This window comes from Bos grunniens, chromosome 5, assembly GCF_055505025.1.
Source record: "Bos grunniens cultivar Pamir isolate PY7600 chromosome 5, Bosgru_T2T1.0, whole genome shotgun sequence".
Taxonomy (NCBI): domain Eukaryota; kingdom Metazoa; phylum Chordata; class Mammalia; order Artiodactyla; family Bovidae; genus Bos; species Bos grunniens.
The window spans coordinates 96,365,813-96,379,272 of NC_141169.1; the positions used below are offsets into that span (position 1 = coordinate 96,365,813).

The 13,460-nt window shown below is 38.8% G+C and overlaps 1 protein-coding gene across 1 annotated transcript in view; it reads left to right on the forward strand.

The window, feature by feature from the left end:
* Positions 1 to 13,460, forward strand: part of PLBD1 (phospholipase B domain containing 1) — an 88,927-nt gene that overhangs the window by 47,911 nt on the left and 27,556 nt on the right. The window contains exons 3-6 of the mRNA XM_086401936.1: positions 1,957 to 2,040; positions 3,743 to 3,881; positions 8,575 to 8,715; positions 9,319 to 9,463. Coding sequence (XP_086258062.1) covers positions 1,957 to 2,040; positions 3,743 to 3,881; positions 8,575 to 8,715; positions 9,319 to 9,463 — 509 coding nt within the window. The remainder of the gene's footprint in view (positions 1 to 1,956; positions 2,041 to 3,742; positions 3,882 to 8,574; positions 8,716 to 9,318; positions 9,464 to 13,460) is intronic.

Consider the following 13,460-nt stretch of genomic DNA (forward strand, 5'->3'; position numbering starts at 1 on the left):
GTTTGGAATGAAAACTGACCTTTTTCAGTCCTGTGGCCACTGCTGAGTTTTCCAAATTTGCTGGCATATTGAATGAAGAACTTTCACAGCATCATCTTTTAGGATTTGAAATAGTTCAACTGGAATTCCATCACCTCCACTAACTTTGTTCATAATAGTGCTTCCTAAGGCCTACTTGATTCGCATTCCAGGATGTATGGCTCTAGGTGAGTGATCTCACCATTGTGGTTATCTGGGTCATGCAGATCTTTTTTGTATAGTTCTTCTGTGTATTCTTGCCACCTCTTCTTAATATCTTCTGCTTCTGTTAGGTCCATATTATTTCTGTCCTTTATTGAGCTCATCTTTGCATGAAATGTTCCCTTGGTATCTCTAATTTTCTTGAAGAGATCTCTGGTCTTTCCCATTCTATTGTTTTTCCTCTGTTTCTTTGCATTGATCAGTTAGGAAGGCTTTTTTATCTCCTTGCTATTCTTTGGAACCCCACAGTCAGTCTTTCCCATCAGGAAGCTTCCATAAGCCTCTTAACCTTATCTATCAGAGGCAGATAGAAAGCAAACCAAAGTCGTAGAAAACTAACCAAACTGATCACATGGATCACTGCCTTGTCTAACTCAATGAAACTATGAGTCATGCCATTTAGGGCCACCCAAGATGGATGGGTCATGCTGGACAGTTCTGACAAAATGTGGTTCACTGGAGAAGGGAGAAGTGAATGGCAAACCACTCCAGTAGTCTTGCCTTGAGAACAAAAATATATGACACTGAAAGATGAACTCCCCAGGTCAGTAGGTGCCCAATATGCTACTGGAGATAAGTGGACAAATAACTCCAGAAAGAATGAAGAGATGGAGCCAAGCAAAAACAACGCCCAGTTGTGGATGTGACTGGTGATGGAAGTAAAGTCCAATGCTGTAAAAAACAATATTGCATAGGAACCTGGAATGTTAGGTCCATGAATCAAGGCAAATTGGAAGTGGTCAAACAGGAGATAGCAAGAGTGAACATTGACATTTTAGGAATCAGTGAACTAAAATGGACTAGAATGGGTGAATTTAATTCAGGTGACCATTATATCTACTACTATGGGCAAGAATACCTTAGAAGAAATGGAGTAGCCCTCATTGTCAACTAAAGACTCCGAAATGCAGTACTTGGGTGCAATGCTCTACGTTATTTATGATTAAATATTTAAATACATATATGTATTAAAATGTGTATGAGAATAATAAATACTGATTCAAGATTGCAGTTACCTCTATGGAGATTGAGTGAGTGAAGTCGCTCAGTCGTGTCCGACTCTGTGCGACCCCATAGACGGCAGCCCACCAGGCTCCCCCATCCCTGGGATTCTCAAGGCAAGAACACTGGAGTGGGTTGTCATTTCCTTCTCCAATGCATAAGAGTGAAAAATGAAAGTGAAGTCACTCAGTCGTGTCCAACTCCTAGCGACCCCATGGACTGTAGCCCACCAGGCTCCTCCATCCATGGGAGTTTCCAGGCAAGAGTGCTGGAGTGGGTTGCCATTTCCTTCTCCAGGGGATCTTTCTGACCCAGGGATAGAATCCAGGTCTCCTGCATTGAAGGCAGACGCTTTACCCTCTGAGCGACCAGGGAAAGGCCAGGAAGAAGGGAGAAGGGAGGACAATTAATGTCGGCACTTCAATTCTAGCTTATGTTTTATACCTTTTTTAAAAATATGAAACAAATATAGTAAAATATAATGAATGATTTAATGTAGTTGACTAGTGGATCCTTGGGTGTTTGTTATATTCTATGCTTTTCTATACATTGAAAATATTTCCAATTTTAAATTGTATGTTTGATTTATTAAAAAAGGTAGGGAAGGTTTGCAATAGGGAACCTCCCACTTAGCCAAAATATCAAGTAATTTACTGTGATGGGAAAATCCCAGAAGAAAAATGGAAATGTAACGATTTTCATCTCTCCTTTCAGACACATGGATGACCACTTCACAAACCTCTACCCACAGCTGATTAAGAAACGTTCCATGTTGAATAAAGTGCAGGACTTTTTAACGTACGTATGATTAGCATCCTCTTCTCATTGCTGCTGAGGCTTCAGGGATTGAGTCTGTCATTTCAAACAGCCGTTTTCCCTTCACCCATTTCTTTTCCATTTCTAAGGCAGGACTCTGGAGTGGTTCTTATAGTTAAGTGTAACACCTCTTGTTGATAGCGTAAAAACTGGTTGCAGACAAATGCCTTCTAATTTATGCCCTTTCAGAGGTCAGGTTAATATATCACATTGTCAGCTGTGACACAGCTAGAGGAAACCTCACAGTACAAGACAGGCAAAACCAAACCCCTGGATCCCTTCCACCTGGGGGCTCCTCTCCTTTAGAAATCCCCCTCCTCCCTCTCTAAGGTGCTTTCTTTTTATGGACCTAGACTCATCCTAGCTGGGGAGTTAGTGCACATCTTAAGTTATAATTCCTCACATCCTTTGAGAATATTTTTATTTTAGTAAAGCTTTCTGGAGACTAATAATTCTCAATATTCAGAATTTGTTTTACATTTGTGGGAAGGACAGACTGAGACTAATTTGGGGATAGAAGAACTCTTGGTTTGGCCCTCTAAAATATATACCTAGCAACCTGTTTGCCAGATGTGAAGGTCCTTCCGAGCATCTAGGCTAGATCTCATGAAGCACTGATACTGTGTTTTTAAATTGATCTGGAGATAGCCTGAACAAATCAGAAACTGCTTTTAGTATACAAAGTTATGTCAACTCATCTTGCATAAAGTGCAGACAACTAAAACATGAGATGAAAGGAGTATAAAACAACGACAAAAAGACTTTTTTGTAGGACAGTCATTGAGGCAGTTATTGGCAAAAACTGGAATACAACAAATCTTAGACTATGAAAATGATCTGAGAGAAATATAAGCAAATACAAACCACTATATCCTTATGGATTTAGTGAAAACATTATAATGTTATATGAGATGCATTTGAATAGTCCGTCCTCAGCTTTCTTAGGTCTCAATATCACAGATAAATAAATAAATAAATATCACATCTGTGTTTCTAGATAGTTCTAGGTAAAGCATGCAGAGTTATAAAGAGAGAGTCATAGTCCTTGGGGCTTCCCTGGTGGTTCAGATGGGAAAGAATCTGTCTTCAGTGCAGGAGACTTGGGTTCAATCCCTGGGTCAAGAAGATCCCCTGGAAAAGGGAATGGCTATCTACTTTAGTATTCTTGCCTGGAGAATTCCGTGGACAGAGAAGCCTGGCAGACTGCAGTCCATGGAGTCATAGAGACTTGGACATGACTGACTGACTAACATGTTCACTTTCATAGTCCTTGGGAGAAATAAAAAATCACTTAGGATTTGCTCTGATATCTTTTCAAAATGACTGGAATGTTACAAGAGCCAGAATTTAAATTATACTAACCTTTGTGTGGGCTTAGTTGCTCAGTCGTGTCTGATTCTTTGGGACTGCATGGACTGTAGCCCACCAGCTCCTCCATTCATGGGGATTCTCCAGGCAAGAATACTGGAGTGGGTTGCCATGCCCTCCTCCAGGGGATCTTCCCAACCCAGGGATCAAACCCAGGTCTCCCACATTGCAGGCAGATTCTTTATCATCTGAGACACCAGGGAAGCCCTACACTAGCATAGGAATCTGAATATATAATCTTTAAGTGCTTGGTTTTAATTTGGCTTTGGATGAACAACCGTAGAGACCACTAGTACAAATCTAATTTGTCTTCCAGGAAGCAAGATCAGTGGACCCGGGAGAACATCAAATATTACAAGAGTGACCCATTTTGGAGACACGCAGACTATGTTATGGCACAAATGGATGGGCTGTTTGCAGGGGCAACAAAGAGAGCTGTATTAGAAGGAAAAAAGGTAAGATTTCTAGAAAGCTACTCAGGATTTATATGGTATGGCAAGAATACTGAAAGTGGTCTTTAAAATTACATTCCAGTTAAGGAGAAAATCAAATTAGGACTAAAGAATAAATTTCTTGCATAGAAGTACTGTCTTATCTATCTCATTACTAGAACCTGACTCAATGTCTTACACAAAATCCCAGCCTAACACATAAATAAACCAGCTTGTTTCTGTATCCTCTCTGTCTCGTTCATGTGCCCTGGGTCAGCTTAAAGTCCGATATGAATGTACTGGCTATTTGATTAACCTACTAAAGCTAGAGTTTTAGACAATATGATAAAGAAAAATGTATACATTTTAAAAAGTGTACAAGTACTATGATTTCCATCCTCCACAGCACTTGGACACACATACACACACATAAACACACACACACAACCCAGGCCCACATGTCATAATTTTTTCTGAAAAGTTTACTGAATCATTGAGGATAGAAAGGTACTGTTTAATATACTTCCAAAAATTAGGAAGAGTTTATTTCCTGGAGGTAATATATATACCACACGCACACTGGACAAAATATACAAAATGACAGTTTATAGAAAATAGGTGCAAAAAGTATTCTTAATCACATGAGCTCAGCCTTGGTAATAAAACTAGAAATACAAATTAAAACCATACTGAGAAATGCTTGTTGTTTAGTCACTAAGTTGTGTCCACTCGCTTTGTGAGCCCATGGACTGTAGTCCGCCAGACTCCTCTGTCCATGGGACTTCCCAGGCAAGAATATTGGAGTGCATTGCCATTTCCTTCTCCAGGGGATCTTCCCGAACCAGAGTTCGAACCCATGTCTCCTGCATTGGCAGGTGGATTCTTTACCACCAAGCCACCTGGAAAGCCATACTGAGAAATCTTTTCTTACTTATCAGTTTGGCAAAAATTCCAAAGTGTGAGAGCATACTGTGTTAACAGGTAATGGGGGGAAAAAAACATTTTCCTAAAAGACTGGTGGGAATACAAAATGGCATATCTGCTATGGACAGCTTGGCATCCAACACCAAAATCACATACTCATTTATCCTCTGATGCAAGATTTCCAGGATTATCACAAAGGTTCACTGGCAGCAATATAAGCCTATTCATTGCAGATAATTTACAGTAGTGAAAAGACTGAAAACAGCCAAAGACATGAAGACTGGCTGTACGAATGATGTGGCTGTAAACAGGAATGAGGTGTATCTCCATATACTGCTATGGACTGACCTTCAGAATCTGTTATTAAGTGTAAAAAGTAAAGACTGGTGTATATCATGTGCTGCCTTCTGCATAAGAAATTGAGATAGATAGATAATAGATGATAGATAGAGAGATGATAGATTTACACATATTTTCAAGGAGAAACAGCAATGAAAGTGTAAACCAATAACTAAAAGATAAATGAAAGGAGAATTGAGGGAGCAGAAATGAAAGCTACATTCCTCTGGATGTAACTTGTTTTTTTACATTTGACTTTGAAACCATGTAAATGCTGTTCATACTTACACAAAATTTTTGGAAGCTAAGTGATTCCTAAGACCTGAAAACGAATGCACACAAATATACTTAATACATCAAGTTCATGGTATAACCATATGGGCAACAGTTAGATGATGTCAAAACAGAGTTATTGAACTTCCCTGGTAGTCCAGTGGTTGGGACTCCACACTTTCAGTGCAGGGGGCATGCGTTCCATCCTCGGTCAGGAAACTAGGATCCCACATGCCACACAGCATGGCCAAAACAAACGAGCAAAAAACAGTTATCCTCACAAAGCAGTGCATCCTCAGTGGAATAGATGCTAAGGATAAGAAAACCACCAAAACAGAAATAGACAGCCTTGACTTGTAATCTTACTTTAGTAAAAATATTATATTGCTATTTTGAAATCTGATAGATTTTGATAGATAAAGATAAAGCAAAGAAGTATATTAGATAAAAAGATTTTCAGCACAAGAAAAGTTAATGAAGTAAACATGCTGTGTATTTTTTAATTAACATATAGGTAGGAAATCATTACTTTTGGCTTCCTTAATTAAAAAAAAATGTACGTTTCCTTTCTTTGTCCCTTGAAAAAGCCTAGAAGTAATGACAATAGCCTTGACCCAGCAGCATTTAGTCTTCCCCAGGAGAATATGGTCTATCTTAAACAAGACATAGAAGCACTAGCCATGGAGAAAAAGATTGGGAAATTTGACTAATTAAAATAAGAATTTCTTTTTATCAAAAAACAATATAGAGAGTGAAAAGATAAGCTGCAAACCAGGGGAAGATATTTGCAATACATTTAACTAACAAAGGATTTGTATCTAAAATACATAAAGAATGTCAACAAATTTTTAAAAAGAACATACCCAGTAGAAAAATGGGTAACGGGCACAAAACATCAACAGGAACTTCACAGCAGAGGAAGCACAAATGACCAATACACATGTGAAGAAATGCACAATTTCAAGGAAATGCATCATAAAGCCACAGTGAAATCCTATTACACACCAGAATTGGGAAATCCCAACCACTACTGGTGTAAGTAAACTCTTACAACCACTTTGGAAAAGGATGGGACATTACTTGAAACATTTGAGGTTAATACATATTCTACAACCTGGCAGACCCACTCAGAGATTAGATACAGTCTTGAACATGGGGTCCACATATGTAAAAGTTCACAGCATCATTGTTTACTGTGAGCTGTAAACATCTCAAATGCTTATCCTAAGTATATTGTGATACCGTATGTTCATGTAATGTGATACCATATGGGAATGAACATGAACGAACCGTTTCCACACTGTCGACATTGATCCATGTCAAAAAATAATTTTGAGCAAGGGAATGCACATGATATGATTCTATTTATCCATATTCTAAACCAGGCAAAGTTTTAAAAATATATTGCCTAGGGATTTATACATAGATGATAAAATGATAGGAAAGCAAGTAATGAACAACTTGAAATTTAGCAGAGTGGTTACTGCTGATGGGGAACAGAAATGAGATTGGTGACTTTCTAAGGCACAGCTGATAGTCTATTTAAAATAGTCTATTTTTTAACTGGGATGCAGGTACATAGGAGTTTATTTTTATTATTTTTTCTTAAAATGTGCATTTACATCTTCATTCTTTCATATGTATGATATCATTCTTGATTTTTAAAATAAATGCAAAAAATTTAAAGGCAAATTACAAACTGAAAAAATCTTGCAATTCATGTCAGACTTAAAGAGCTCTTAAAAGTAGATAAAAAAGAATAACCTAGTAGAAAAATAAAGCATGTTAACAGTTCACAAAAAGTAAATCCAAAGATTCTTAAATATATATTCAGCTGTATTCATAAATGCCAAGATAAACTACAGTGAGGGGACTTCCCTGGCAGTCTAGTGGCTAAGACTTTGTCTTCCAGTGCAGGGGGTTCGATCCCTGGTTGGGGAACTAAGATCCTACATGCCTCATGGCCAAAAAAAAAAAAAAAAAAACAACACATAAAACAGAAGCAATATTGTAACAAATTCAATAAAGACTTTAAAAATGGTCTACATTAAATGTAGCTACCAGATACTGTTTTTTCCTTATCAACTTGGAAATAAACTAATTGTTTAATTCGTTGTTGAGGCTGTAATAGTATAATTGAAATAAGCCCTGTGAAGATAATATGGAAATATCTATTAAAATCAAAATCATCTTTAGAAATCTGTTCTACACAGATTATAATATAATGTGTGTTCTACACACATTATTATAGAAAATAATGTGTCCAAGGCTGATTATTGGAAGATTGTCTTTAATAGTAAAAGACTAGAAACCACCTGAAAGTCCATCAATAAAATACTGATTAAAAACATTATAATGCATCCATTCATAGACATACTGTTTAAAAGAATGAAGAAGATTTTTACATCCAATATGGAACGGTCCCCAAGACACCAAAAGATACGAAGAGGAAAAAAAAAAAAATCAAGGTGAAAAGAAGCACATAAAATATATTATTATTTATGTTTTAAAAAATGTATTTGTAAGACATTTTAAAAAGATCCCTTGGAGAGGGCATGGCAACCCATTCCAGTATTCTTGCGTGGAGAATCCCCATGAACAGAGGAGCCTGGTAGGCTACAGTCCATAGGGTTGCAGAATTGTACACGACTGAAGCAACTTAGCACAGCACAAGGCATTTTTAAAAGTCTAGAGAGATACACTAGAAACCAAGTGGTAAGCTGGAGATAGGATTGAGGTTTGAGCAAACAGAGAAGAGGAGTGAAAAGAATTTCCACTATAAATCTTATGGCAACCCACTCCAGTGTTCTTTCCCAGGAAGTCCCATGGACAGGGAAGCCTGGCAGGCTACAGTCCATGGGGTCACAGAGTCAGACATGACTGGCCATGCACACGTGTATCACTTGTGCCGAGACTGAAAAAATCTGCAGTAGAGAAATGCAAGCAGAGTGCTCTGTTTTCCTTTCCTAGGACCCACTCTTCGAATCTGTGGATAAAAGGCTAAAATGTCTCGTAAACTATAAAGTAATAAAAATTATTTTGTAAAGTACAAAAAAATCTTGGTATCTGTTACATGAGGGACTCTTCACAAAGAAATACCTAACAAGGGGAACCCTCCCAATAGAAAATGACATGTGATAGTAACAAATCAATGTTAAGTGCAGTCTTTGTCTTTCCCCAGCCCATGACCCTGTTCCAGATTCAGTTCCTGAATGCTATTGGAGACCTGCTGGATCTGATTCCCTCACTTTCTCCCACAAAAAACTCCAGCCTGAAGTTTTTTAAGAGATGGGACATGGGACATTGCTCTGCCCTTATTAAGGTGAGTCACTCGGTAGCCTTTCTCTTTGTCCTTCTTCTGGTCCGTGGAGATTCTTTCTATATGTCACCCAAACATGGCATCTCACCACCCCTGCTGTAGTTACATATCACCTCATGGGTTCCTCTGTCATGGAAGTTAAGAACTGGAAGGAACTGATAGAGGGAATTGGATGTACATGATGTTACCTCTGTTTGGATGCTAGTGGTAAAGAACCCACCTGCCATTGCAGGTTCAATCTCTGAGTCAGCAAGATCCCCTGGAGGAGAGCATGGCAACCCACTTCAGTATTCTTGCCTGGAGAATCCCATGGACAGAGGACCCTGGTAGGCTACAGTCCATGGGGTCGCAAAAAATCAGACACGACTGAAGCAACTTAGCATGCACACAGCACTTCTGTTTCTTCCATCATTTTTCTCATGCTGTATGTACCTGCCACTCCTACCTTCTAGAATCTTCCATTTTGGAAGCTAGGACAGAATCTGTCTTGTGTACATTAAAGGTTAATTTTCCACTACCAAATATAGCAATAAACACCTCAGTAGATGTATATTTCCCACATTTGCAGTCAGTTATCTGTTTACTTCACTGTGATTCTGGCTACAGGTTCTTCCTGGATTTGAGAACATCTTTTTTGCTCACTCAAGCTGGTACACATATGCAGCCATGCTCAGGATATATAAACACTGGGACTTCAACATCGTTGATAAAGACACCAGCAGCAGTCGCCTCTCTTTCAGCAGTTACCCAGGTAACTAAATTTAGAGAGACATCTCAGTACTTTGAGTCCTATTTCCAGATGAAACCTTGGTGATTCAGAGTAACTGGAATGGATGAATAAATGTTTAGTGATTAGCATATATTAATAAAAACTGGTTTTTAGAGTGCTGTTTGAAGATATATAACTCTATTACTTTTACTTAAAGTACTATGTCATAAACTATGTTAAGAGGATTGCCAGAAATTCACTTCTACAAATGCCAACTGAGTATTAAGTACAAGTCACTTTCTGAGGCTCTGAAGTGGAAGCAAAGATGAGCAAGAAAATCCTGATTGCAATTTCTCCTTGAGAGCCTGTCTCCAGTTCTCTTTTTTATGATTTTTTTAGTCGAAGTATGGTTGATTTACCCATTTCTTGTATTCTTTGCAATATCCGCAGGACTTTACCTAGCGTATGGCAAAAAATAAATTCAGCAAAAAATAAATTTTTGCTGAATGAATGAGTGAATGAATGTACAAGCTTATAGGTCTTATACTAACAAGATAAATAAAATACAGATAAGAATAATATTACTGCTGAATACTGTATAGGCTACAAAAGCAGTGTTAGAAATGTTTTGAGTATTCAAAATAGGGATAACTCACATCTGATTGTTGGGAAAAGGAAAAAAGTTGAGATTTGAGATGAACTATGAATGATGACTAGAATTTGAGCAAGTAGAGATGGATGAGAAGGGACAATCTTTGTAGAATAGGAGTTGCAAATTCCTATGCCTAAAGCAGGGGGCTTCCCAGGGGGCTCATGCTTGCAATGGGCTTCCTAGGTGGTGCTAATGGTAAAGAACCACTTGCCAATGCAGGAGACATTAGAGGTGTGGGTTTGATCCCTGGGTTAAGAAGATCTAAAGGCATGGCAACCCACTCCAGTATTCCTGCCTGGAGAATCCCATGGACAGAGGAGCCTGGTCGGCTACAGTCCATGGAGCCACAGAGTTGGACACAACTGAAGAGACTGAGCATGCACATATGCATGCCTAAAGGAGACAAGAAGATGATATAATTGAATAAAAGGGATCAGTAAAAGTAAATAGAAGTGGAAACAATTGTAGCAAAGACAGGGTCCATTGAAAGGGAGTCAGCTGTTCAGCACCTACTAACCATTGTCACCCGGACACGTCCTGGAGATCAGTATTTCCATATCCTCTAGCTTCTCAAGAGAGAAATATGGATTTAAAAAGCAAAACCCACTGTGTAAACCCCTAAAATTGTATCTGATAGCTGGAATTGCCCCCAACAGCTGGTTTGCAACCTCTTCAGAAAACATCACCAGCAAAAAGACAAGGGGGAAGTTCTTACCAAACATCCAAGTGTCCTATAGGGATATGATGTGGATACTAACCTCTAATTACAAATACGCAACTTACAGGGTGGTTATACCAACCACCTGTCATATCTACCTTTGAAAGAGTATTTTTGTCTGAGTATTATTGCCTCTTCTGGTTCTGTTGTTCTTGATAATACTAGCTTTACCCTATCAGGAATTCTGACCAGGGGAATAGTGGTCTGTTTTACTGTCCTTGTGATCTGATCCTTCCTTTGAGATCACTTGGATTTCATCTTTGTTGTTGTTTGCTGAATTGTTTTAGTATTGAGGGGGACTGAGGACTCCTTTCTGCAAGTTAGACCATGATTTGATTCTTTGTTCCAAAATTTAAGGACAGCAAGATACTGAGACAATGAACCATTCCTACTCTTCCTCCTATTTTTGATAAAATGCAAAATTCAACAGCTACCTGAAATCTTTGCTTTCAAAACTCTCCAATCTTAACAGTCCTGGATCCCAAAAGTAGTGAGGGAGAGGGACATGGAGGAATTTCGTATGAAAACGTTTGGCTTGCTAATATTTGCATATATTGTTGTTGTTTGATCGCTTACTTGTGTCTGACTCTTTGCGACCCATGGACTGCAGCACACCAGGCTTCCCTGTCCTTCCATCTCCTGGAGGTTGTTCAAACTCATGTCCATTGAGTCGGTGATGCCATTCAACCATGTCATCCTCTGTTGTCCCCATTCTCCTCCTGCCTTCAGTCTTCCCCAGTATCAGGGTCTTTTCCAGTGAGTTGGCTCTTCAAGTCAGCCAAAGTATTGGAACTTCAGCTTCAGCATCAGTCCTTCCAATGAATATTCAGGGTTGATTTCCTTCCAGAATAGACAGATACAGAAGTATATATATAACTGAGAGAAAACAAAAGACATCTTTCTTACTCCAAGATGTTTTTATAGGAGCCAGTAGAGCAGTGTAATTCATAATTTCTCTAACTAAACTGCTTTGTTCTCAACAGCAAACATGAAAACCACATAGAATTTTATTTATATTACAAAGAATTGTTTAATTAAGGGATCAGTCACATCAGATTCATTCAATAGGTGTGGAACTAAGCTTTGCCGTGAACTCTATGCCATGTGAAGGTGCTGTTGATCCCAGAAAAGAAGCTGGGTGACTTGTTTTTTTTTTTTGGTGGAGGAATGCCACGGTAGATTGAGTGAATTAGGATCATGATGTTGGTTTTGTATTCAGAGTAGCAGGACCTGGAAGTTCTTCCTAATATGGATAAATATACTAAGAATTGTTGAGTCAGAACTGATAGATCAAGTCATGATATCATTTATTCATCTACAATTTTCCATTAAAATGTGCTAGACAGAGTGTTTGTGATGAAAAACAGGACAAATGGTCTCTATTCTAACAAAATTTTACCTTCTTGTAAAAAATAGAGACAAATAAAAGAAAGCAATGCTTAAAGTGTGATTTGTGTAATAATAGGGAAGAGTAGTTTGGGGACGATGAGAAAACTTTTAAGAGAAAGTAAAGTTTATGTTAAGACACAAAAGCAAGTATAAATTAGGCAGACCAATCGGGATATGTGATGGAATGTGATGGAATGTTCCACATGGAACATAGCACATGTAAAAGCCTGTAGGCAAGAAAAAGTTCAGAGAAGCCCAGAGGGAGGGAATGAAGGGCAATGCAAGACCATTAAAGTGACAAGTGAAAGTGACATTAATAGATTTGCATTTTAAAATTACAAAATGCCAAGCTCCTGAGCGCTGGACAAGAGAGGCTTCCAACAGAACATGTAGAAGTGTGAGGCAACAATCCAGGCAACTCAAACCATGTAACGTGTTATAGCTCAATATATGGAGAGAAGATTGATATTCATCTTCAAGAAGAAAAAAAATATGACTGCTGAATTACTAGAGCAGATCTTGGCTTTCTGTATATTCCTGTTGTTCCTGCCAAAATCCTTGAGGGATAATTGCCTAGTAAGAATTATTACAAGGGCACTCTCAAAACTGTCCTCCAGCATAGGGGGATAGGAGGAGCATTAGTAATCCTTCACAGTGCCTTGGTCAATATTGCAAAAGGATTTGCTTACCCCAGCACACCCAGACTTATTCAAGCCAATCTCATGCTCTGGGTTCACCAAGAGTCCCAGCTGACTTCATAAAAATAGAGGAGGTTATTCAAGGAAACAAATTAATATACTATCCCCCATTTTAATCTAGAAAGGTTTTAAGGCAGTGTCCAGGATGACAGAGTAGAAAAATTCTGAACTCATGGGCTCTCATGGACACACTAAATCTACAGCTAAGTATGGAACATTTCCCTCTGAAAAAGATCAGAAAACTAGACAAAATGCTCCCCACAACACAAAATAAAAGAAACACACTGAGGCAGGTAGGAGAGGCAGAGACAGGTTTGGCAAAAGACCTCTCCTTACTGTATGCAGCAACACTGGACAAGGACTCATGAGCCTGCCGCTTCTCCAGGAGAAGTAAGGGATTGGAGCCCCACCCCAGGCACCCCAACCCTTGGGGTTTGCCCCAGAAAGATGAGCCCCCAAAACTCCTGGCTTAGAGACCCAACAGGGCTGAGCTCCAAGGGTTCCAAAGTGCTATAGGAATGTGAAATTCCCCTATTAAAGGATTTTGCATGTGGTCTTACCCCCAGAACGAGCTGAGCAACA